The sequence below is a fragment of the Xiphias gladius genome, chromosome 8 (assembly GCF_016859285.1).
Source record: "Xiphias gladius isolate SHS-SW01 ecotype Sanya breed wild chromosome 8, ASM1685928v1, whole genome shotgun sequence".
Lineage (NCBI taxonomy): Eukaryota > Metazoa > Chordata > Actinopteri > Istiophoriformes > Xiphiidae > Xiphias > Xiphias gladius.
The window spans coordinates 15,858,301-15,884,090 of NC_053407.1; the positions used below are offsets into that span (position 1 = coordinate 15,858,301).

At 40.1% G+C, this 25,790-nt stretch overlaps 3 protein-coding genes across 3 annotated transcripts; 1 reads left to right on the top strand and 2 right to left on the bottom strand.

Annotated features, from left to right (window-relative positions):
• Window positions 1-354: 354 nt before the first annotated feature.
• On the bottom strand, window positions 355-9,283 carry fkbp4 (FKBP prolyl isomerase 4). The gene is made up of 11 exons (XM_040132326.1): window positions 8,816-9,283; window positions 7,923-8,067; window positions 7,693-7,835; window positions 7,410-7,530; window positions 3,555-3,711; window positions 3,027-3,117; window positions 2,824-2,907; window positions 2,547-2,732; window positions 2,169-2,312; window positions 1,654-1,749; window positions 355-1,545 (listed from the first exon to the last, which is right to left on the bottom strand). The coding sequence occupies exons 1-11, from the start codon at window positions 8,912-8,914 to the stop codon at window positions 1,444-1,446; spliced, it is 1,368 nt and encodes a 455-aa protein (XP_039988260.1). The 5' UTR covers window positions 8,915-9,283; the 3' UTR covers window positions 355-1,443.
• Window positions 9,284-9,517: 234 nt separating this feature from the next.
• On the top strand, window positions 9,518-17,390 carry ddx11 (DEAD/H (Asp-Glu-Ala-Asp/His) box helicase 11). The gene is made up of 28 exons (XM_040132324.1): window positions 9,518-9,643; window positions 10,078-10,220; window positions 10,317-10,532; window positions 10,640-10,726; window positions 10,847-10,983; window positions 11,090-11,147; window positions 11,280-11,387; window positions 11,861-11,948; window positions 12,066-12,268; window positions 12,491-12,565; window positions 12,673-12,750; window positions 12,840-12,886; window positions 13,006-13,085; window positions 13,213-13,254; window positions 13,350-13,417; window positions 13,526-13,564; window positions 13,676-13,814; window positions 14,387-14,521; window positions 14,625-14,737; window positions 14,821-14,893; window positions 15,616-15,719; window positions 15,817-15,966; window positions 16,174-16,242; window positions 16,358-16,458; window positions 16,546-16,630; window positions 16,751-16,826; window positions 16,948-17,102; window positions 17,209-17,390. The coding sequence occupies exons 2-28, from the start codon at window positions 10,092-10,094 to the stop codon at window positions 17,239-17,241; spliced, it is 2,688 nt and encodes an 895-aa protein (XP_039988258.1). The 5' UTR covers window positions 9,518-9,643; window positions 10,078-10,091; the 3' UTR covers window positions 17,242-17,390.
• wash1 (WAS protein family homolog 1) lies at window positions 17,372-25,200 on the bottom strand. The gene is made up of 11 exons (XM_040132325.1): window positions 25,062-25,200; window positions 24,009-24,149; window positions 22,990-23,101; window positions 22,695-22,841; window positions 20,277-20,413; window positions 20,044-20,179; window positions 19,756-19,951; window positions 19,327-19,497; window positions 18,933-19,091; window positions 18,352-18,423; window positions 17,372-18,257 (listed from the first exon to the last, which is right to left on the bottom strand). Exons 1-11 carry the CDS (start codon window positions 25,067-25,069, stop codon window positions 18,115-18,117), a joined length of 1,422 nt encoding a protein of 473 aa, XP_039988259.1. The 5' UTR covers window positions 25,070-25,200; the 3' UTR covers window positions 17,372-18,114.
• Window positions 25,201-25,790: the final 590 nt, after the last annotated feature.

A 25,790-nucleotide genomic window follows, 5' to 3' on the forward strand; every position in this document is an offset into this window, starting at 1 on the left:
TATCGAAATATTCAATTTACAGCGCACAGTAAACAAAAAAAATCTACAGCAAATCTTTACCTTGGGGTATTTGCTTGAAATGTAATTATTTGTAATTATTATTTGTAATTATTTTCAAAATTTTATGAATCAGTTCATTGACTAAACTAACTTTTAGCCTATTTAAAATGTCAACCCATATTTCATGCGTTCCCACAGTTCATACACAAGTGAAGAAACATTTTTTTCCTGATGACCTTGGGTTTATAAGCAGAGGACGGGACAGTGGAAAAATCAAGTACTGTGTGGTAACTGGAAACTGAGGATCAAGTGAACCAGTCAAGAATATCAAACAAACACACACACACACTTGAGTTATTGTTTATTATATCCTTTATTATATCCTTCTATAAAGGGCAGACCAAACAGTGAACACACGACCCACAGGCCTGTTTTAATTTAGCCCCTCAGTTCAGTTTCTGCTCCTCTCTACAGGTGCTGCTGAATAAACCGAACATGGCTTACATCTTCCCCTGGCATAGTCTTTAACAGCCTGAATCTGATTATACATGTACTTTTTACAGTAAATTAAGACTAAGACTTATCTGTTTATTACTTGCGCGTGTCCAGGAGGAGCTATTTCATGTCCTTTCTACTGTAGCTGCTTTAAAATGCACATATTCCAGTTAAGTAATTGGTTGTATTCATCATTTTTGAGAACAATACAGAAATCACAAGCACAACACTGGGAAAAAAAAGAAAGTACAAAGTCATAGCAAAGGTGAACATTCCCGTACCCTCTGGGCTATAGGGGAGCTCCATCTTTAGACTGAGTGAGAAGCTCGAACTCCAACAGTTATTCCAGGAAAACGTCTCATCATTCCACCTATCCACAGTGCTGCTACATACGTACTTTGGGACACAGGCACTCTAATATTCAGACACATCATATTAATGCACACAGCCATCACAACTCCAGGAATTGATCAGTAGGCCCATGAGAGGAGGATTGGATGGATAGCAAGAACGAAAGGAAGGGTAAAGGACGGAAGGTGGTGCAAGGTGAATGGTCTAGCCCTTGACGGGTGAGGGTTTGAATTTCTGCACTTAACAATTGGGATGCACTTTTTTCCTACCAAAACGCTGTGACGACACATGCACATTTCAAAGCTGTGGGTTGAAAGGGTTCGGGGGGGTTGGGGTGGCGGCACTCAGGTCATTTATTGAAACCACGTCCCTCAGTGCCATCAGCTGGGGAAGCCCACACCCGCTTGGCCGGCTGCCACAGCAAAAAGCCCAGACACAAAGAAAGCCAGCAAAGACACGCCCAAAGTCAGTGCCCTTGTTTTACACGCTCATTCTCATACACACATATCATATACACACACACACACCTGAAACACAAACAGCTGAAGTTACAAAAATCTGAAGTACAGATGAACCGTAATGCAGCCACGTCTTCCTCTACGCTTTTGCTTCACTCGCGCCTTCCTTTTCTCCGTTTTCAACCTCCATTTCATCATCGCAGTTCTCCTTGCTGTCACTCTTCACCCTAACGGCTTCTTTCTGTTCACGAGGAGAGAAAAAAAAAAAAAGTCAGTCAGTCTCTTTGACAGTCTATAAACATCCTTATCCCACCTTCTTGTGGCAATTGTAGAAAAGTCAATCCGTCACCTTTGAATCCCTCTCTGCAAATTTCTGGAACATGTTGGCATAGATGCGTTTGTCCTTCTCATGCTGCTCCTTGATATGTTTCTGACAAAGAACCAACTGGCAGGATATGATGAAGCAGAGGTCAGACAACAGCCGAAAGATACAATCATTTAGATTTTGACTGACTTTTGAGCAGATATATGTTTATTCCGTGACCAGTGTGGTATGAGCTAAAGGATAATTAGGACTATTTTCAACCTGGGATTGTCAGTGTACAAACCATGTACCCACCCATCCTACTTTCCAAATGAGCTCATGCCTAATATAATGACACATCTCATAGTGCAACATATGTGCGTTTCATTTGGGAGCAAGAGTCTTGACTATGTAAACATAAAAAGGGGGACAAATTAATTTCTCCATAAACCCTTTTTTTGGTTTGTAATGAACTCAACGATCACAATGGCAAGATCTAGGAAATTAAGAGCCAGGCTGAAAGTTGTTGGAATTATCCTTTAAGACACGTGGCTCTATACCTGGCTCTTGGCAGCCTTGTTGGCCGGATAGAGCTGAACAACTCGCTGGAAGTCATCTCTTGCACTGTCAAACTCCTTCATACTAAACAGCGCTTCTCCCCGTCGGAACAAAGCCTTCTCATTGGCTGCATCTAACTCCAGAGCCTATAATCATGAAGAGAGTATAATTAAAATGTTTTCAGTATCAAATCATGTAAATGATCAGCACGTACAGTTGAAGAGACTACCCATATGACAGACATTTGTACAAACTATCATCAGCGTAGCGGAAATGAAGGCTGTTCTCACTCCAACACCAACAAGTCTCTAGATACTGATGAATGGTTGACTAATTGCTGTCAAATGTGCATCCAGCGTAAAACCACAGATATTTGATACCTTTTCACAATTTTCTAGGGTTTGGTTTGGCTCCTGTAGTTTAAGGGAGCACATGGCCAAGTTCAAATGTGCAGCCAGCCGCAAAGCCTTCGCTTTCTTCTCGTCCTCCTCCAGCAAACCAGATTCATGTTCCAGCCATGACACAATCCTTTTGTACTGAACTGATGCCTGCTTGTATTTTCCCTCCTGAGGGATATAAAATAATAGCATTAGAAAACATGAAAAAGTATAAATCTGTCTTTAAATTCTTTATAGCTACCTTCTTTGCATACTCTACCTTAAAATACTGTGTTCCCTTCTCTTTGACAATGCTGCTCTGTTCCAGCTTCTCTAGTGTGTTCATCTCCCATGATTCCTTGGCCTAAAGAAAACAAACATTCATCAATTCTCAGAGGGGGAAACATCGCTGCACACAGCTGACATGTAATCGGCCAACTAAAGTCAAGTTGTGTTTGCAACACAGTGCCAGGATGTTTTTACCTTCTCAAAAGCTGCCAGCTTGATCTTGTATTGCAGTGTTGCTCCACCAGCAATGTTATACTTTGCATTACCTGCATTTCCAAAGCCATATCTACAAGTCAAAGACACTTAGTTATCTCAAATGTGCTTTACCAATGTTACATTACCTGCTGCAGTTTAACTTAAAACAGTTATGCAGTGTAGTACGCTGTATTCTAGAGTAGCAGACGTTATTTTATTTTTTTTGTCATGTCACAGTTTAGAACCCTTATAACCGCTTGCGTTGGCCAAATTTCATTATTGTTTTCCATTAGCCTACACATTAAGATTGTGTTATTACTCCACTGATTTCAACACATTTTACTCACAATGGGAGTATTTGTTTACCTGCACTGCTTCAATAAAGCATGGAAATAATATGTGAAGAACAGATTAGGTGTTTATCTACATCTCAGGCTAAACAATCTAACATTAAAATACATTCGAGACTGTAACACAACATCATTACAATGAAACATTAAGTGTTTGCCTTGGTAGACGTGATCATACTTAGGCTTAATATTGAAGATGGCCTCCTCTCCCTGCTCCATAGCTGTGATAGCTTTCTCCACTCCAGCTGGCAAGCCAAGACTCTCTCCATCACCAATCTCAAATTTCAGTTCTCTCTCGTCAAACACACGCCCCTCACAGGTGCCCTCCAGAGTTACTGAAAGGGGTTGAAAAAAACACACAAAAAAAAAACAAACGCTGGGGTTAGTTTGCGCTACAAATCACACTCCTTATTTAGCCACAGACTTGTTAACATGCAGTATATAGTCAACTGTGGGGAAGTAGCAAATGAAGACAAAGGACAGTTTTCAAACTGTAAGTCAATATGTTTTATATTATTTAGGATGCCTGTAAATTAATCACAAAAGTTAAATTACAACGGTGTATGCACTGTGGTTAAATTACAGTAGAATAATCCCAGCGTCTAATATAGGTGGTGTAAACTATTTACATTCTTTGAACAACCTAGTCTTTTGAATAAAATTCTTCTGCTACTCAATATCAACAGCAAAGCAGAATTTGAGCCTTGGGTAGTATTTGCATGACAAGAAAAATATGATTTACAAAGAAACCCCCTTTGCCAGTTGATCAGGTGCCTGTTCTACACTGTAAAGGGAAAGCCTTTGTTTTGGAGGTGAAGAGATTTTCATATACAAACACAATAAAAAAGTTTTATGACATGGATGTGCGCATTTTAAATATCAAACTCGCCTCCTCATCCTGAGTACAACTAAAAGGTGTGTTTGACAGTTTGATCCATAAAAGTTACAATGGATTTAAGAAGTTATCATTTTTCACTTCTCCAGTCCTCATCTCATGCTCATATGTCTTAAACAGTAATTTCTGCCAACATATGACTAAACCTGCAAGTACAACCCTAACAAGATTTATGTGAAATCATTGTTTTGCGCATACCAACAAAAGAAGCTGTGCTGGTGTTGGCATGTTGCTACAAGTACCACAGAGAGGCTTGATGTTTGGGTCCCAAAACTAATTCCTGTAATTTTTTTTTTTTTTTTTCCCCCAGTTCCAATGTTTTTGTTTTTGGCTCCATATATTTTTAATTTTTTACCCTTTCAAAAACACCTTATCTGGGAAACCATGTTTTGGCATTATTATCTTGAAGAGTATTATTCCTAGCCTGACCAAACTTTGTAGGATGGAAGATAAACATGTTCTCAGTATAACTGAACCATTAGAAGTTCGTGTTGAATGCCTATTAATTTTCTATAAGGCCCCTAGATTTGGAAAAAAGTGCACAAATCCTAAACGAGAGTGATTATGAGGGTATTATAAACTCTTTTTTTTTGCACCCATCAATCATAATTTTTCTTCAAATATAATCTTATTAACTTTGTGCCAATATTTGAGCTCTCTACCAATAATGGACATGAAGATATTAAGGAAAAAAAACAAGGCGTCGCAGCATTTTATATGAAGAAGCAGGGTCTTCCCTTATTATCGCTACTTGTGTGTGTTTCAGCCTCAAATATTGGTAGGAGTCAGGAGATACATGTTCTCTGTAGGCTCATTGTACAATAGGTCAGCAATGCCAGCTAGATTCTGTACTATCAGGGCCTCATTATAGAAAAAGGCTGTAACTCTGATAGATGTTATAATCAATGGGGTGGTTAAATTTTATATTCCATATTTAAAAAAAGAATAAGATACTCAATAAAAGATTCAAATACCTATTGTTAATTATGTGCAATATAGAATATTATGTACTAGATAGCATGTGAAGACAACTACTATCCTTTAACCATATAACTTGAACAACAGGATTGAACTGGGTACATGCTTGGTGTTTTCTTGATAAACTGTTTTGGAATATACTGATGATTTCACTGTGTGGACAAGCTTCAACATGCGTATCATATAGTTTTCTAAAACGCACACTGTAAAATTACGTGTATAAACACATCAAACTCTTTATTTGGAAACACATTTAAAACACTTCCACTGGAGCTCGAGAGGGCCATTGAGGATACCACTTATTCTTCCTTATACCAGACATTTTATCAAAAAAGGTTTCACTTATTTTCAACATCCAGGACCTTACCAGAGACAGAATTCCCATCTCAAATGCCTTCTGTTCTAATAAACATACTGAAAACATGTTTATTCTTTATTTCTGACATTTCCTATGACATAGGAATTCAACAAACATGGAGATACTCAGGCATAAAAAAATATATATATACATATATAATTTTGAAATGGACAATTTTATCTGCCATAGGTAAAATGTCTCTCATATCTATTTTTGTATGAAGGAAAAACAGAAAGACATTGGTACTTTGTGCCCTTAATAACCCCTTAATACGTTTTTATGTTCCGACTAGCTACCCCACATAGCATTTTGGTCCTATTAAAATGACCAACATATGCTATGCCTTGTTTTATTCTTAATACCTTCATGTCCATTAGTGGTAGAGACCTAAGATACTGGCAAAATATTAATGCAAGATTGCATTTGCAGAATAAAATAATGATTAATATCACATTGGAGCAAAAATGAGGGTTTGTAGTACCGTTCAATATCACTTGTTTAGGAATTTTTGACTTTTTTACACTTTGCACTTTTTTCCCGATCTAGGGTTTTATAAAAATAAACTGGCATGGAGTATAGACTTTTAGTGGTTTTGGCATATAGTAAAACATTTTTGTCTTCCATCCTACAAAGCCCGTTAGGCTAGGACCAATGCTTGACAAGATACTGATGCCCAAACATGGCCTTCAAGATAAGTGTTTGATGGTATAAAAATGAAATCATGTCAAGGGCTGAAAAAATATTAAACATAGGCTTTGAGCAGAAATACTTTACAGGCCTTGTTTTTGGGTTTGAACAAAATCTAAAACAGTGTTGCAACTCCCTTATTTGATTTGACGTGGAAGGAACCAGACAGTTGACATCTGCACTATAAAACGGATTCCTTCATCTCAGTGTTTATGAGTAAAACTTTATAGGTGGCACAATGCCACACAGTGCATGACATAAGGTATTAAACCTGCAATGTGCACTTGCACGATTGCCTAAAATTGTCCCAAAACTACCAGACTCAAGGACTATAGATAGATACATAGATTGATGATGATGATGATAAAAACTAGACTAAAGAAAGCCAGTCTCCTGAATTCCGACCTTGTGCCCCCACTATGAAAACTTGTCACTATCTACTGGAACCAACATGAATTCGAGCTGACTCCAGCCTCCTCCACCCACGAAGGATGAAATGAAAATAGTTGTACAGACACCTTTAAAGCCTACAGGGGGTGAGTGCCTGATAGTCAAAAGACATACTTTGGGTGCATCACTTGAGAATCAAATATCAATTACAGTTAAAATTGTGCACCAGCACTTTTGCATGTATTTCTGTAGTCATTCATGTGTTGCTCAGGCCCAGTCTACCACCTTGATCTTTACTCAGACCAATTTTGGTCTTTATATGGCTTAAACATTCAGTCAGGGATGTGAATAAACAAAACCTCACCTTAAATATTAAATGAGTTGTCATGTGTAATGTTGGTTGAGACTTAATGAAGAAAGTAGAATACCATTCTAATTGTTATAGCAAAGCAACTCATTACTACTGAGGCATTATTACACAGGGACTCAGTAGTGAGTTAGCATGAAAAGCACCAAAGCCTAAATCTGCTCTCAACTATAACTAAACACTGACTCTGTATTGTACATTATATGTACTGATCATTTTTACATTTCAAATTAATGATTTTGGTCTTGCTACATTTTTACTCTTTAAAAGGGTCTTTAAATGAAAAATTGCATCCCCTTATAAGCAGGTCAAATTTCTTTAATGCTAGAGAAGAAATAGCTGTCTCTGGATGTGTTACCTTCAACGGCAGCTCCTTCATTAGGCTTAGAATACCCCTGGCCTTTAGTGATGATGCGACGGATGATTCCTCCATCCTCATCATCAGTTATGTCCTCGCCTAGAAATTCAAACAGTTCCACCTACAAGTGTGAAAACACAAAAATTAATGTATTGATATCATTCCACACAAATAAAGGATCAAGATACAGCTTGCTGTATTTCAACCACAAGCCCAGGAATACGGTTTAAAGTATGTAGCATGTACTGGATAATCAAAATAATGTGACATTGCTGACGCTTACCTCAAAGACAAGAGTGGCATTGGGGGGTATCTTGGGTGGGCTGCCTGCAGATCCATAGGCATACTCTGGCTTACAGACGAGCTGGCACAACTCCCCCACTTTCATTGTGGCTACGCCTATATCCCACGCCTTTATTACTTGACCTAAAACACAGAGAAGACCGATTACCAACACTGGCTGTGCAACTAGGGCAGGCGAATGTTCATGTCTCTACCAAATATGAAACCAACCTTTGCCTAACTCGAAAGAAAACTTTTCTCCTCTGTCTCTGCTTGAGTCAAAGTGAGTACCATCCAGAAGTGTGCCAACATAATGTACGAACACTTTGTCACCGGTCATAGGCAGCTCTGTGCCTGTGCCTTCCCTTTTCACCAACTGGAAAAATGCACAGACAGTAAGAGAATTACATTTAAAAAAAACTTTAGGTTATTTATTTTAAAGTCATTTCTACAACAGACGTGTATCTCACAGACTGGCACTTTACATTGTTAGAGTTGAAGCTAAAAAATTCTTCATTGTTAATGAACGTGGGCTGTCTCGGCCTATGTGTGTGCGTTTACATTTCTTGCGATGGTTATGTGGACAAATTTTGGCTTGAAACCATCATTGTGAGGACATTTTGGCCGGTCTTCAAAGGGCTGTGAGAGGGTCAACACTTGGTTGTAAGGTTCATGTTAGAATTAGGGTTACGTTAGGGTTATACATTTAGTTGTGATGGTTATGATTGGGGTAGGTTAACGTGCATTATATCAACGAGTATCCTCACAACTATAAAAAGGCCAACGTGTGTGTGTGTGTGTGCGCTTTAATATTAAATTATTTTGCGTTTGGCCTTTCTCCAGAGCCCTCCAGACATGCATACGGTTAAAGTGGCTCTGTATCCATGTTGTTGATACCACGGTGATACGTTAGCTAGGAAACCAATGATAAGAAACAAGATAAAAGGCGTTATTGTGCTGTCAACACTGAAGTTAGCTTGCATTAGCTACTTCTATTGACAGCGAACACGATAGCCTAGCTAACAACAGCTATCGTTAGCTTAGCCGAAAGAGTAAATAACAAGCAGCCAGCTAACAACGCAGCTAGCTGAATTTACATACACCAACAAAACGTTGTCATTTACCTTTAAAACACCCCCGTCTTTCTTTGGTGTGATGTCCTCTCCCTCCATTGGGATGGTGTGCTGTCCTTCACTTGTCTGCTCCTCTGCAGTCATTGTCATGCAGCAGATTTCCTCCTCCTACTTTGATCTGCACCACAATTCAAAGCTAAGTTACGCTGGCTACAGCAGTGGCGGCTAAAGCTAATCACTTCTCAAACCACGCCGAGTGCAGCAGTCAACACCCTGACTAATGTCAACACTAGCTAGCTCACTGACGCTGGTTAAAGCTCTCCGCTAGCCTTACTTAGCTGCTACTCAATCCTGTTGTTGTGCACCAATCACACTCGTATCCGAGCATATATGAGAATATGAGCTTTCGGCGAGGCTGCTTGAAGTCCACGTTGTCTCGCAGTCTGGGATTTAACGAGCGCTTGAAGAAGGACATAGAACTTTCCAGACAGTCTAGGAGGAACCAAGGGGTATGAACCCGCGTCGATGTCCTTGCCTATTATATAGGCATCTTCTGGAAAGGCGGTGCTAATAGTAAAGAGCAGAACAAATGCATAATTTACAAATACGGTTGGCTATCATATAGATAATTTATCATGTACTTAGTTTAGATAACATGTAGTAACCGAATAGCCCCGCATTTTCGGACAAAAATAGAGCATATATGTGAGTAGCCCCGTCCACGCAAGTACTACATTAAAATAAAACATGCACGCCTTATTGTATCTCGCTTCCTATTGGTCAGATTCCGTGCCCACTGCTGTCTGTTGGCGCGGAATAACCGGGAGTTGAAAAATAATAATACAAAGTAAAAACTCAGTTTTATAAGGATATCTGCGGGTAAGTATATGGCTGTGATCTCTGTTAAGATTGTTATCAACAGTAGATAAAAGACTTAAGCCAATAAGGCGACGTGGGTCGATTGTAAATTAGCTAGCTAGCTAGCTATGAATTCGAGATAGTTTATGGCGTTGATGTTTTTGTTTCAAGACAGCTCAACAGCCTTTAAGATCAAATTTTAGCTGCTTGACATAACACGTACACAAATTGGAAATCTCCACAGTTAAATGGCACTTCAATTCGGTAAATGGAGGTCTTGGAGTCAAAGGAGGCAAACTGAATCAGAGATTATATAGACATAACATCATTATCAGGAGTTCAGGCTTGTAGCTAATACAAGCCAGTCTAAACCCACTGTGGATAAGTAGGTGCTCATTTCATGATGACCTTATCTGAACTGAAATGTTTGATCTGATCTTTTTCTCATCTTCCAGGGAGTTTCACAAGAATGGAGAACGGCAGGGCCCAATTTCCATTTCCCTACCAGCCCTATAACATCCAGGAGCAGTTCATGCAAGCATTGTACAGTGCACTTGACCTGGGCAGAGTTGGCATCTTTGAAAGTCCTACTGGAACGGTGTGTTTGTGTGCATATGTATAAATTCAGTGCAGAAGTTGTTAGATTTCATCTATAACTTTCCTTTTGTGTTTGCGTGCATGTCCTTAACCCCAGGGCAAGTCTCTGAGTCTGATATGTGGAGCTCTGAGCTGGCTCACAGACTATGAGGAGAGGAGGAGACAGGAGGCAGCTGCCCTGCTGCATGAAGGAGAAGCCGCTCTTTCCAGGTCTACTGCTCAGACCCTCACTACCAGCTCCTCAGAAGAGCCTGACTGGATCACTGATTTTGTTCAAAAAAAGGCTGAACGTGATTTGGTTACAAAGTTGAAGGTAAGAATATCTATGTACTGCAGATGTGACTTTGGCGTGCCTCTCTGGGAATTTTGGCACTTCCTCTGCTTAACTTTTGAATATTATTGGATGTTTTCATGTGTCAGGAGGAAGAATTGAAAAGAAAGAAGAGGGAAGAACGGTTAGAAATGATCAGAAACAACGTCCAACTAAAGTATGCTATCAAAAGAAAGGTCAGTGATCTTGGACAGTGGCCTTTTTAAAGAGCCAACGCATCCTAAATTTACACCAAAATTACAATCACTGTAAGTCGAGTCTCTACTGTATATGAATTTCTTTGTATGTGTCTGTAGAGCTGTGAGGATGACGAGGCATTCAAGTTGCTCCAACTCAGTAAAGAAGAACAAACGGAGACACAAGGAGATCAAGAGGATGAGGAGCTTATCATTGCAGAATATGAGAGTGATGATGAGTCAAAGAGTAAAAGCAGGTAAAGACAGCCATTAACGGGTACCACCTGTATTAAATGTTACATCACTTTGAGAATTTGAAATGAACAGACAATGGCAACAGGATGTCTTTGCTCACGTGCTCAGATTCTGTGGTCCTGAAGATGATGAAGATGACGAACTCATCGAAGTACATGTCACTAAGGTGTGTTTGTGTGTGTGACAGAGAAATTTTACATTATAGCTGTAAGAAAGTATCTCCTTCTGATGTAAAACATAATATTAATGGTTATCACACATACCCTTGAAGTGAAACAGTATAATTGTATGGTCACAGATTTACTACTGCAGTCGCACTCACTCCCAGCTGGCCCAATTTGTCCATGAGGTTCAAAAGAGCCCCTTCAGCAAGGACATCAGTCTGGTCACACTGGGCTCACGGCAAGTATGTACACACACACATACACAATAGTAAAAATCGGAACACCTTAAGTTCTAGTTTATTGGATTGAATCTCAGGCAGGGTAATATTAAATCCATTGTGAAAATAAGCCATAACAATGTTTGTGTAACGGTCTTGTGGAAATAGCCTTCATATCAATTGTCAGACTTTAGGGTCTTACAGTTTCTAACAACCCTTTTCCACCTTTTCCCCCTTTGTTGAAGACAAGATAGCCAAGGTGTTTGGGGAATAAAATGTGGCATATTGGAGAAGAGTTGAGCAGCATGTTTAATTTTGATGGAAAAGCTAACACGACCTTTTCAGTAGCACTGAACTAAAGGCAGTTGCACTAGAAAGATCAGCCAATTAAAGGCTTTGTATGATAAAATATGTAGACAGTGGTACCAGCAGCTGCAAGAAAAATTTTGACAGCTGACACTATTTGCCCAGTAAACATAAATCTGTGTACTGTACAGAATTTGTGTGTCAATGAGGAGGTGCGTCGCCTGGGCAGCATCCAGCGCATTAATGACCGCTGCATGGAGATGCAGAAAAACAAACATGGTGAGAGTGGCTCACATACTAGCTCCATAACTGTTGATTTTACAGAGGAACATTTCTATGCAGCCTGTATCAAGAGCTTTGCAATGCTTGTATTTCTACCTACTCTTCGTTTTGTAGAGAAGCAGAATTGTGAAGAGGGCGTGAAGCGTAAGCGAGGCCCAGCAAAGAGTGTGTGTCCCTTTAATAAAGCTTCAGCACTGCAGCAGATGAGGGATGAAGTTCTGGGGGCCATCCACGACATAGAGCAGCTGCTGAAGCTGGGCAGGGAAACGCATTCATGTCCTTACTACGCCACACGCCTCGCTATTCCCACTGCACAGGTAACCCAGTGCTCTTTGTACTCTGTTCATCCATAACTGTGTCTCATTACTTTGAGTATTCTATGCTTGCACTGCGCCGCTAACATCTCTATACAGTTTTTCTAATTTGTCAAATGCTGAACTACAAAAAAAAGCCATTTGCTTACGATTATTTAAATTTGTTCATTTACCTTTTTTTTCAATGTGATTTGCAGTATGGTCTTTATTTTTATGTCTGCATAGTTGGTAGTGTTGCCCTATCAGATGGTGCTTCATGAAGCTACAAGAAGGGCAGCAGGGGTCCAGCTGAAGGGACAGGTAGGATTAGATGCCATAGTTTCCTCAGATTCAGCAGTCTGAAGTGGTATTCATTTGGCATATTGCTGACAGCAGAAATGTTTTTGAAATATTTTTTGTTTTTACAGGTGGTGATCATAGACGAAGCTCACAATCTTAGTGACACACTCTCCTGTATACATAGTGCAGAGCTGACTGGAGCACAGGTAAACACATTCATACACACCATGTACAAAGTTTAGGCTTAAATTTATGCATGTTCCCTGGGATATGCTGAAATCTGAACCCTCTACAGCTCTGCCGTGCTCACTCCCAGCTCACCCAGTATGCTGACCGCTATAAGTGAGTATACACACACACACACACACACACTCACACAATGCAGTCATTCACAAAAAAATGTGATAATAAATATTATCTTACCCTCCTGACACTTGATGTTTATGTGTCTTAAACATCAGGAGCAGACTGAAGGCAAAGAACCTGATGTACATCAAACAGATTCTGTTTGTTATTGAAGGGCTTGTCCGTGTGCTGGGAGGTGAGTGTGTTTGGGCTAAAACTTGTTTTTGATTATTGATTATTGCCAATCTGGAACATAGGTAGGAGAGGACATTGCAGGGCAGTGAATTACATTTCTGATCTTTGTGTAAATGTCATTCCTGTAGGAAAGGTGGGGCCGAATCCACAGAACCAGACTACACAAACAGGTCAGTAAATAATACACAGACATAAACACACCTATATATAATAAGCAGGAAGTCATCATTCATTCACTGAGTCGTCATGTTTATTTTTCCTCTAGCAACAGAGGTGCTTACCATTAACAACTTCCTCTTCAAGGCTCAGATCGACAATATCAACTTGTTTAAGGTAGCTAACAGGGTTACACTGCTGTTAAAAATCAGTCATAGCTTTAAACACCATATTCAAACTACAAACGCTCTGATTCTTCCAATGTCACTGTCATTCTCACTTTAGTTACAGAAATATTTTGAGAAGAGCATGATCAGCAGAAAAGTAAGTGTTTGATATGTCCATACGTATTCATTTATTTATGCCTCATATAGACACTGTGTAATGAGTTACTGTAAAATGAAATGTATACTACACGTTTCCCCCTTGCTGCAGCTGGGTGGCTTTGTGGAGAAGTATGCAGGGTCAGGTGTGAGTCTGCACACTCAGAGCAGCTCCAACAAAGAGAACCGACGCACAGAGGGCTTAAACCGCTACCTTCAAACACTGCAGACCAACCAGAGCGCTGCACCAGGTCAGAGGCCCTGTGTTCGTGCCCCCCACATATTTAAAAAGCGTATTTTGGACGTGGACGAGCCTCATTGCAAACGTATTATGGTAGCTAATAATAAATCAAAAAATTTGTTGAAAGAAATGGGATCATATTGAGTAAAGGGAAAAGCTTAAGATGCTTAACTTCAGGAGCAGAGTAAAACCTATTTGTCACAAAACTATACTTTAAGATGTGCTCGAATAGACAACTTACTTTGAATAGACACTTTGCATGACAGCTAAGTACAATAGCAGACAATACACACAGGTGAACTCTACAGAATATGTTTTTATCAGACTGGAAAGCTAGCCTGTTGCTAAAAAGAAAGCATTTATTAGATGTCAAGCTGCGATGAGTGTTCTGTTAAATTGCACTTGAGTTGCATGTGCAGACATTATTGTATATTTTCCTTTGTATTTCTGCCTGTCACATCCAGCCATGTCTCACACTGTCATTTAGCAAAACTGACCGTGAACAATCTGGCATTTCTCTGGTTGTTCTTTTCTTTTTAATGTTTATTACAATTTATGTGCTGTCTGCTCCTGTGTGTGCAGTTTCTTCAGCAGCCCAGCAGGGGTCTTCAGAGGCAGAGAAAGTGCTATCTGCGTCTCCCATGATGCAGGTGGAGGGTTTCTTTATGGCTCTCACCAACAGCAACACTGATGGCAGAGTGGTGGTGCACAGACAAGGTACCGTTTCATTTAATTTATTTATTTTTAAACACACCAAACAAGTAAAGGACATTAAGAAAATGTAACAGCTTAAGTCTAAATTCTTAATTTTTATGCCCAGGTACTTTGTCAGGAGGCAGTGTCAAGTTCCTGCTGTTGAATCCAGCAGTCCACTTTGCCCAGGTGCTGAAGGAGTGCAGAGCAGTCATCATTGCAGGAGGAACCATGCAGCCTGTGAGTTACTTTAAAAACACTAAAAAAAATAAACCAAGCCTTTGCTGTGTACGTTTTATAATTCTAAAAGATGATATATGTAGGTTTCAGACTTCAAACAAGAGCTACTGTTTTCTGCCGGAGTGGGAGAGGAGCGCATCACTGAGTTTTCCTGTGGTGAGTGGCCCATTTTTACAACACTGCAGAATTTTCTCTTTTCGTGTTTTTATAATGCTCTTTCTCTTAGTGATGTGTTTATCAATATTTCTGTTTGTGGGCATGTTTAATAAATGATAGCATTCTATACAAAAAACTCCAATAACAACTGATTTTTTTTTTTAGTATGAACACTAATTTTCCTTTGGGTTATGCAATCAGATTAACTAGATATAAGAGCCATGTCATGAACTTGGACCTGGTTCAAGTAATGTCGGTGACAGGTTGTATCAGAACCGACCAAGGAGAGATGGTAAAATGGTTCAAGCAAAGGAGGGAAGCAAACACACTACACATTATGTAATGAACTCATATACCCTACTCATGACCCTATACTGAAGATCATTTGACCATTACATTTTCTGCCTTTCATTTCACAGCGTATCGAATAAGGAAACATACAAAATGAAAGCCACATACTGTTATGTCCTCAGACTGAGCATGACTCAAATGAGCTTTGTTCACTATTTTTACACGTAGACAAGAAAGTCTCAGTTGAGCTGGATACATTGCAATTTTTATCAGTTTTTGTTGACAGAACTTTGTCAATGGAATAGTGTTTAGGCTGAATGCTTTTATTTGATCATGTAAAATTACGGTACTTTATATATTTGTGTTGTTATACTTAAGTCAATAAATGGACTAAACTGTCCTTTTTTTTTACCTGGTAATTCGGCCTGCAGGTCACGTAATTCCTCCCGAGAACATTCTTCCCATTGTCTTGTGCAGCGGTCCATCTGGTCAGGAGCTGGATTTTACTTTCCAAAATAGAGACTCTCCACGCATGGTAACAGGCTCACACATACACATACTATTTCACGTACCTTATGCTGTGAAGTCCTTGGCTGCATTGCTACAAATCTGAGCTTTCTGCTTGTTGACAGATGGATGAGACAGGGCGCATTCTCTCCAACATTTGTAACGTGGTGCCAGGAGGGGTCGTGTGTTTCTTCCCATCTTACGAGTACTCGAGGCGGATCATTTCTCACTGGGAGGCCAGCGGTGCTCTGACTCGCCTGGCTAACAAGAAGAAGGTTATTGAGCTACACGATTTCTTTATCAATTGAGCTAAAAAAAAAAAAAAAAAAAAAATTTATATGAACCTTTCTCCTTTTTAACCAACACAGCTTTAAAAAAAAAATTCATGTCTTAACTCAAGGGTGTTGTTAAAGAAACTAACCTTTAGAGTGAACAGAGATCGTTATCATTGGTCTCTTAAGCTATCACAAACACCTCCTCAGATCTTCCAGGAGCCAAAGAAGGCCAACCAGGTAGAGCAGGTGCTGAGTGAGTTCACCCGTTGTATCCAGGTAAAACTGTCACTGCTCAAACATCAGACCTCATAATTTCAAATTGATAATTTTGTCACTGGGAGTGATCGCCTTTACCACTGACTGACATGAGTTGTCGCTTCACATTTGTCAGAGGTGTGCTCTGGACAGCAGTGGACTCACAGGGGCGTTACTGTTCTCTGTGGTTGGAGGAAAGATGAGTGAGGGCATCAATTTCTCTGATGATTTGGGCAGGTGCGTGTAAATCATGAGGCCATGGACAACCAGCTGCTGTATACTGAAGGAAGTATATTAAATGTGCATTTGTGGATGTGATAACAGGTGTGTGGTGATGGTGGGAATGCCGTATCCCAACATTAAATCCCCAGAGCTACAGGAAAAGATATCCTATCTGGACAAACACCTGGTAGGACTCTTTACTGTCCGATCACTCTTCACTTTATCCATAAACCTGGCAAAACAAGAACGAGGTCACAGGAATACTGGGGTGAAGTTCATTGTTTTGCTTTGCTTTGTTTTTTTTAAGCCTCAGAGTGGAGGGAGGAGCCCTGGCCAAGCACTGATAGAAAACCTCTGCATGAAGGCTGTCAATCAGTCCATAGGTAATGATTCAATCTTCATGACAACAGATAGCTGTGATAGAAATGTATAAAAAGATAACTTGTGTATTCCTTAAGTTAATATGATTGATATTCATGAGTATGTGACTTCCTCTGCCCAAAGGAAGAGCTATCCGTCACCGTGGCGACTATTCCTCCATTGTCCTATGTGACAGACGTTACTCCAGACCCGCTACGCTCTCTAAACTGCCCACATGGATCAAAGATCGCACCAACACATACACAACTTTCGGCCCTGCTTTTGCTGCCTTGAGGAAGGTAAGGATCAAATTCAAACCATTGTATCAACACATTATGATTGGAACTTTAAACTTCTCCATACTCTTTCCACTTGTTCTTATATACAATACATATTATGTTTTAGTTCTTCCAGGAAAAAAAGCAGAAGCAGGTGTAGTTTCCTCCTGAAGGGTTCAACTGACGTCTCCCCATTTTCTCAACTGTGCAATTTAAAGACTGGGACAAGAGCTGGGTGAGGCGGAACTTCAGGGAAATCCAGTGTAACAGTGGTCACTCTAATTTTCTAGATTCCTAATAAAACAAAATAAAAAAAAAAATAAATAAAAAAGAAGCTGAAAAATGATTAAAGCGCCTCTGTAATAAGTTCCTTATCACAAGATTGCTGCAGCTCTTATGTTCACATTGTTGCACATTTAGCCACCGCCTGGAGTTCAGCAGTTCAAGCAGGGGGGCAGTTTTTCTGTTTTCAGTACATCATACTTGCTTGATTTTACATTTCACCTTTGAGATGTTGTCTATGTCTTCTTCTGTTTTGTACTGGTAACATACATATGTGATCAGTTAATGAATAATTAATCCAAGTGTTTGAATGCACACTGCAGAACAAGGCTAAAGGGACATTTCACAGTATGACTCAACAACTTTTAAATTCAGTATGTTGAAATTAATTACTGAAGCAGCTACTACAAAAGACATCAGGCACAGCACTGGTGTAGGCATCCATGTGACTGATATACCCTTGAAGTTTTAAATATTTAAAGCAGTCAATGTTAAGTGTTATGTAATGCAAAAATGACTTATTTAATAGAATGATGTTACTGAAATGGTTCTGTAGTATCAGTGAGTGTTTATCTGCTTGTTTCATTTCATGAAAATATGTTTTAGAATGAATGATATCAATAAATTGTTTTATCATTTGAGTTTCAGTCATGTTTTGTTCAAGTACTTAGACAAATCAATGCACTTATTATCATTGGAATTATGACTGCCCATTTTACATCAGTGCTTTAAGTGTTCATTGTCCATTGTGTTATGCTTCCCAGTCGTCATCGTCTGTTGTCGATTGTGGGGCAGGAAGTGGTGGGATGACATCTGACATCCTGGCAAATGCGCCGCTGGTACCAGCGGGAGCGTCACTTAACTCACCACCTGCAGGACCCTTACCAGATATTCCTACAGAGAGGACAGGACACATTATTTACTGTATACAAAGCAATCACTAGTAGTACAAGTAGTATTTTTAATTTGACATAAGAGGGCTCCTCACCTTTCCTTCGCATGGCAAGTTTATTGAAGAGATCAGACATAAAGTCTCCACCACTAGATGCTGCTCCCACTGCTGTGAAACAAAGACAGGCAGTTACTAAATAATCATGCAATCAATATTTTTTTTAAATTAGTAATTGGAGCAGTGAAACAGTTTCACTCATTCCCTGCGCTGTGCTTCAAATTGGAGCACATAATTACAAGAGGACTGTTTTTTTTTTTATCTAGTAAATCAGCATAAGCAGCTCTCTTCAAAAAGGAAATGTTAGGTTATGACCTGGCCAACCAACCAGAAATGAAGGCAAAGCTATGCTGACTAATACTAAGCCAGACAATTTGAAATACAACTGCAACTAAGTCGGCCTTTTAAGGAGGTTGCCATTTATAACATGAAGGTCATAAAGCCATGGACTGTGATGATAACCATTTGAGATGTGTACATAAATGCCAACATCCTGACATGCAGTGTGATGCAGTATAAACTCATGGATGAATACGAACTAGGGAATGGTCACACTCTGCTGTACACTACTTTCTCATCACTACTAAAGCTGCATTGTGTAACAGATCAGGTTTTGACACCTTGCTCTTGCTCCTTCTGTTTCTTCTTCTCCATCTTGCGCTCTTTAACGTTGCGTAACTTGGCTTTGCCAATGCCTCCGGCGTTGCGGATGGACTCCAGCAGACTGGCACGGCTGTCTGACGGCTGAACCACCTCGCTGGGAGCACCAGACACAGGACCTGCACTCAGAGGAGACAGTCACAGATGCAGTATAATATGGGTTTATGCCCGTTATTGTCAATTAGGTCAATCTAATTTAAGAGGGTGAATAGGGTTTCTCAGTATGTGTGTATGAGGGAGGAGAACGTTTTCACGTTTTAACCACTTTAATACATTGTCAAGTTGATTCCTATTCCTCAAAGTCTGTAGTGTGGAGCCTGTACAGGATCTCTGAATTGGGTGCATGTGACAAACCTGAACTTGGTGCTCGAGAGACTTCTGCGGGGCTGTCAACTGGAGGAGGGGGTGGAGGGGGTGGAGGAGGGGGAGCTCCTGCGGGAGTAGCAGAAGCGAGGGCAGGCTCAGGAGGAGGAGGAGGAGGAGGGGGTGGTGGAGGAGGTGGAGCATTAGGCTGGAGCTGAGATTCTAAAACAAAGAGATGACAAATGTACATCAGCTTACAAACACACAGTCAACCAGAAATACAATGGCATAGTGAATTTTATTTATATGCCACCTTTTTAAATCAGATGTCACAAAGCGCTTCACAAGAAAAGATAAAGGCGAAGCATAAAATAAAGACACAGTATAAAAGTAATAAACAAAACAGATAAAAATAAACAAAATTGTACAGGCAACTGTAGTTGGGTCTTGAACTGCCTTTTAAAATGTGTTTATGTGTACCTGGTACATTGCTCTCTTCAGAGAAGGAGGGCAGCTCAGGGATGTTGTGTGTGGGTCCTGATGGGGCGAAGCCAGGCCCGAGGTCTGCGCTGTAGGACAGGTCATCGGCTATGCCTGGCAGGTCAGGCAAGTAGGACGGCACATCTATCTCAGGCACCTCACCCAGGTCTGGCACATAGAAATAACTCTCTGCCGTCTGTTAGAAAGGAAGGATCATCAAGATTACTCATACACATAAAAAATTCCAACTAGCAATGTGTTTTGGTTGGAAAATGCTGTTGGTGGTACCTGTCTTTCCAGTTGTTCTCTCTTAGTAATGGACAGTGGAGCGTCAAACGGTTTCTCTTCTTTTTCTGTCTCTAGTGTTGTGTGGGTTTTAGTCACTGCTCCCGCCAGAGGATCAAGGAACACATACTTCTTATATCTTTAAAAACACACAAATCCAAAGATGTGACGAATAGGCTCAAATCAAATCAGCGTTTACAGTTAGTATTTGTGTCCATTCTTTTTTGTGGACTCACAGGTTCTCTGTGGTATTAAAGAGCAACAGGGAGCTGACAGATGAGATGTTGCGTGGCAGACTTCCCAGACCCTCCTCCGTCTCGTCCTCAGACTTCTTTTTATTGCCCACACACACTGGGAAATACATTAACTTCTCCTGACAAGAAAGCAGAGAGATACAAAGTGAGAGGGAGATCTGTAAAATGTCAGCTACACCTTAAATAACACAAATCACAAATGCCACCAAAGTGCTCCTGCACACAGATGCATGTGTGCACGAACATTGCAATACTGAATTGTATGGTCAGGGACACTGCTTCTGGGGAATATTGAATAATGCATATCTGCACTTGAGAAATTTGCCAGCAATGTTTTCATTTTTATCCCTTTCTGACGAATTACAAACACACACACACACACACACACACACACACACACAAAAACACACACACACACACACACACACAAACACACACACACACACACACACACACACAAAAACACACTTGCAGGACCAAGCACACGCAGCAGAAAATATGCTGGCTTTCGTAAAGTTTTCTAAGATGTTGAAGGAAAAACTGTGGTGTTCACAATAAATAATTCAGGAGTCTAAGCTGAATGGAACGAACACACTCTCACACACACACACACACACACACACACACACACACACACACACACACACACACACACACACACTGAGGAAAAAACACACTATCACACATTTACATTCTATGACATACATACATACATACACACACAGCATCTGTCATCCTATATACTGCGTGTATTGTATGTGACTAATTCCACTGTGAATTTGACTGATGTGTAGCCAATCGTGCATCTAAAGAACTGACTGTGACTGGACATTTCCAGTTCTGGGTTTAAATGCAGGTTTCAAAACCGCACTTTTCAAATGTCTATTTTGTTTTCACTTCGTGTTTACCTCCTGGTCATGCATCAAATTTGGAGCAAAAACTGGAAAAAAAATATAAAACTGAGCTCACATGTTCAGCTGTAAAACAACCTGTCATTCCCTGATGAATATCCTATGTATAAAAAAGATAAATTAAAAAAAAAGGCAGAAAATTTCATTGCAAATTCCCTGGTGCCCATTAAAGGCAATGTAACATTTGATCAAGTGGATGCCAGTTCGTTATTTAACTCAGAGATGTGAATAAGTAAGACTGACGTGGATGAAAGCTTATCAGGGCTGGTCGAGTGATGAATTCTTTATCAACAGAAAACAGCTGTTAATCTAAGAGAATGATTAGTTAGCAAAAAAAAACCAAAAAAACAAGATATGCTAACATAGTGCATATAGTAAGAATATATGAACAATACTTTATAAAAGGCTTGTATCATGTTTTTCCACTAAAATGTTTATTAATATAAGAGGTTTATTTCTCAGTGTTTTAGTTTTTTTAGTTTTTAGAGAGACTTTAGCTGTTCTGTTTTGAGGTAGGCAGGTTTTCACTCACATTTATAGAGCAATTTCTGTGTTTGGAGTAAGGGTTAAAATCTGGTTGAAAAAGATTAAAAACAAAGAGCCATTCATCTGTTTCCATCCACTCATTCAGGTCCAGGTCATGTTAGGCTATCGCCATCCCACTCTTCCCAAAGGATCCTGAGGTGATTCCACGTCAGACAGGATATGCAATACCTGAACAGTGTGGCATCCTGGAAACATCAGATGCTCCCATCACCTCAAGTGGCTCCTTTCCAACATGAAGGAGAAGCACTGGCACTTCTACCCCCTTTTTCTTCCTTCACCCTGCACTGGAGACTGAGCCCAGGCAGGAGAGGATTTCATTCTTTCGATCTCCACTCAGAGCTCAGGATCATAGGTTAGGGTTTGGACATAGGCGGAGTGCTTTCCCCTCAGGCTCAGCTAATGGTGTATGACACCTAAATCACTGTGAATGCCACAGCGAAATTGAAAGTCAGGGACAGTGCCTATGGACTGTCCCTGCAAGATAGGGGTTGAGGTTGCCATCTTTAAAAAGAGAACTGGAGAGTATTTTCCAATTATCAAGGTATCACACTGCTCAGCCTCTCAAGGAAATCATATGCAAGGGTGCTGGAAAGAAGACCCTGGATTCTGGAGGAGCAAGTTGGACGGTGAACCTTAACTCCTGCATTGAAAAGCCATGTAAATGAAAATTAATCATGCTTCTATATATCCCCGTTTTGTACCCGCAGTTTTTAGCAGTGTCAGCTGTATAAAGAGGCCTGACCACCAACAGGCTAGCATACACTGTGTTTTCTGTTACACTGTGTCTTCTGTTTAATATTAGTTATTGCACTATGGCTTGTGGACTTCAAGAACATTAGAACATTTAGTGAAACTGAACCTCTATCCCGTTGCATAATTGGAAGCCTTGCATTTCAAAAATCTAAACCCCTGTTTAATCAGCATTTTGATGTATTTATCTCACCTGCAAGGCCTTCTCATCAAAGGGTCGAAGTTTGTTCTGTATCCTGTGGCGAGGACGGGTTTGTGAGGAGGGGTCTGTAGCCCCAGTGAAGATAGATGAGTAGTCCTGAAGTCGATCTGGGGCCGGGTACTTGGCACTGGAGAAAACCTGTACACACAGACAAAAGCTGACATAACTGACAAACGCAGCTGTAATTACTTTTTTCCCCAACAATCTTGTCACTGTATTTTGTCAATACTGTGTATCAGAGATAAATTCTGTAAAGCTGCCTTGTGAAGTGAAGGTGCGGAGTTACCTTGGTGGCCTTCTTACTTCCTTTGATCTTGTCGACACGGGCCTGAGCTAGTCTGATCCGGTCAGTGACGCTCTGCAGCTGGCGGCGGTTCTTCTCTACACTCTCAGACACCCTGGAAGCGACACACACATACACACCAACAAGAATATGGACAAACACACATCCACACACACAGGAAAATATGTCTGAGACCTTATTGCCCAATCCAATATAGAGGAGTGTGTGACTTGAGACACCCTGTTCCGCTTTTCCTTCTTTATATACACTCTGCAGGGTGCTGAATCCCAAGAATGAATTAATAAAGTAATTGTATTCTTCTTCTCTTTAATGAAGATGATATTACATATAAAATATATTACACAGCAGTTTTGGCGGAGGCACAATCAATCATCTAAGTACTAACATAGTGTGTTTCAAAAGGTTATATTAAGTAGACATTTCTGATTATAAATGTCACTGCTTTCAAATTGTTCCAGGAGACACTTCCTCCCTTCCAGCCTCCAGGGCGCCAGACAGGACTTTCTGTCCTTTAACAGGTGCTATGGCATAAAATGTGGCTTAGAATATGGATCCACATGCAGCCCATTAAATGTAACAAAGCTTTTTTTGGTCCACAATAAATGCTGTAATTTAAGCTACCAGTACATTTAGGAATGTGCAATTTATGAACGATTAAAACATCTTTTTAATTGCTGCGTTATGGCTTAGAACTATCTAACAATGAGCTCCGATAATTGCTAATATTATATAATATATTGCACCACTAGAGGTTCCAAGAGCCTATCTTACCACAATATCACAATTTGTTTAATTTTCTTTTGAGCAAACCATTTGCACCATCAGCTCCTCATTTCAGCATTAGTTATGCGTCATACATACTATGTCATACATGTCAAATATGAAAGAGAGCAAATCATGTAGTCTGTCGTGCCCATACCACGGGAAAACAATTACTCATATGGTACAGGTTATAGTAGCAAAAGCTGCGTGTGATTATGTGTGCCTGCTTCTGGGTTTACCTTCTGAAAATATCCGTAGAGATGGTCTCCAAGTAGAGTAATGCATCTGCTATCTGATGGACAGCCTCCTCTCTCCTCAGGTCTGGTTGGATGAGGGGCACGGAGTACACCTGGCCTTCCAGGCTGTGCTTCTGGGTCATCCTGCAAAACATCCAAACCCGAGAGAAACGTCAACATCATGAACAGGGCTGTGTGTTGCAAAGTCAAACCTTGATCTTGAGCATGGAAGTTCATTCTCGTGGCTGGCGTTGAGTATGTATGACATTATAATTTCAACTTAATCAATAAATCAAACTCTGATTGGTCTGTATTGAGGGGAAACCAGAAAAACGGTGGCCCCTCACCCCTCCTACATCGGGGAAGAACCCCCGACTGAAAGAAAAGTCGTTCTGTATCTCTTTGTAGTTGTTTTACTTCAACTTGTGGTCATTTTTCCTTTCTTTAATCCCGTTGTATCTCTCTATAGTCATTTTTTGTCTCTTTGTAGTCGTTTGGTGTGTCTTTGTAGATGTCTGTTGTCTCTTTGTAGGCTTTAGCAGTCTTGTAGTGTTTAGCAGCTATTTATGGTCGTTTTGCATCTCTCCATCGCTGTTAAGTGTAGCCTTGTAGTTGTTGTGCATCTTTATGCAGACGTTTGTTATCTCTTTGTAGTTGTTTTGCAGGCGGGGGCCCCTGGGCCGTGTCCAATAGGCCCATTCTGTAACCCATCCATGGTTAACTAATAGACTAAAACCCTGCTGCTTTCACATACACTTCTCGACCTCATCTGACTCTCACATGACAATGCAATGAATTTGTCTGTTTCACTGCGTAAATTGGCCCGATTTCATCCCCGTTACCGCGTTTGCTAATATTAACAGCTCGCAGCTACTAAACCCGCACTCGAACAGTTTACTAGCAAAAACGTTACAGAGAAATAACCCATATAAATTCACTCTAACTAATAAACTGACTCTCAAATGAAACCCTGTTCACGCTGAATCGCTTTAAACCGAAACATACACGCTCAATGACAGGTTATAACACCTACTCTCTTTAAAATAACCATCTTACCTGACCATGAGTACTGTTTACTTGTTAACAGTTTCAGAATAGATATAACATAAAGAAGCTTCGCTGTCGGTGCCACAGACCTAGCTACTTGTATAGCTAAACAACGGTTCCGTACTTCCGCGTCCCCGTGACACGTGACTACGCCAGAATTATTGTGTTATATTCACGTGATTTCGGAGTTTTCTGCTTTTTGACTTGAACGCACCTGAACGACGAAAGAATTGAACGATTGGTCAACGCAGGAGGCATAAAACTTGGAAAACACACTTTATCTTAAGATACCAAACCATTATTTTGATCATCATCATTATTATCATCATCATCATCATCATCATCATTATTCTTGTGATTATTGTTGTTATTATTATTATTATTATTATTATTATTATTATTATTATTATTATTGTTATACAAAAAACTATATAAATATTCCAGTGGTCTATAATATGTTATAAAAAATGTTAAGCTATATAGCCTACCAGATGAAGGGGAACGAAAAGAACCTTCAGATTATTATTATTATTTTTATGTTTATTTTTTTGTAATTACAAATTATATAAACTGTAATTACAGATTTTATGTGCAGTAGGCCCAGCTAAACCAAGCACAGGAGATTCTAAGATATTGATTCTCTTTCTGCAGCCTATAGGGTGCGTGCTTACACCAGAGTTTTCCTGTGCCTGTGCGTAATGACGCATCTGTCCTCCAGCTTCAGCACCTCTCCTCCCC

What these genes read in the sequence shown, in the direction of transcription:
- ddx11 (XM_040132324.1), top strand. Translation starts at nt 10,092, where the DNA reads ATGGAGAACGGCAGGGCCCAATTTCCATTTCCCTACCAGCCCTATAAC. An exon ending in TTGAAAGTCCTACTGGAACG is followed by an intron (nt 10,221 to 10,316) that starts GTGTGTTTGTGT and finishes CCTTAACCCCAG; the next exon opens with GGCAAGTCTCTGAGTCTGAT. An exon ending in ACAATATCAACTTGTTTAAG is followed by an intron (nt 13,418 to 13,525) that starts GTAGCTAACAGG and finishes TTCTCACTTTAG; the next exon opens with TTACAGAAATATTTTGAGAA.
- wash1 (XM_040132325.1), bottom strand. An exon ending in TTGATGAGAAGGCCTTGCAG is followed by an intron (nt 20,414 to 22,694) that starts GTGAGATAAATA and finishes CTTTCTTGTCAG; the next exon opens with GAGAAGTTAATGTATTTCCC. An exon ending in CTCTCGAGCACCAAGTTCAG is followed by an intron (nt 19,092 to 19,326) that starts GTTTGTCACATG and finishes CTCTGAGTGCAG; the next exon opens with GTCCTGTGTCTGGTGCTCCC.
- fkbp4 (XM_040132326.1), bottom strand. Translation starts at nt 8,914, where the DNA reads ATGACAATGACTGCAGAGGAGCAGACAAGTGAAGGACAGCACACCATC. An exon ending in TTCTTTCGAGTTAGGCAAAG is followed by an intron (nt 7,836 to 7,922) that starts GTTGGTTTCATA and finishes TCTGTGTTTTAG; the next exon opens with GTCAAGTAATAAAGGCGTGG. An exon ending in AGGGAACACAGTATTTTAAG is followed by an intron (nt 2,733 to 2,823) that starts GTAGAGTATGCA and finishes TATATCCCTCAG; the next exon opens with GAGGGAAAATACAAGCAGGC.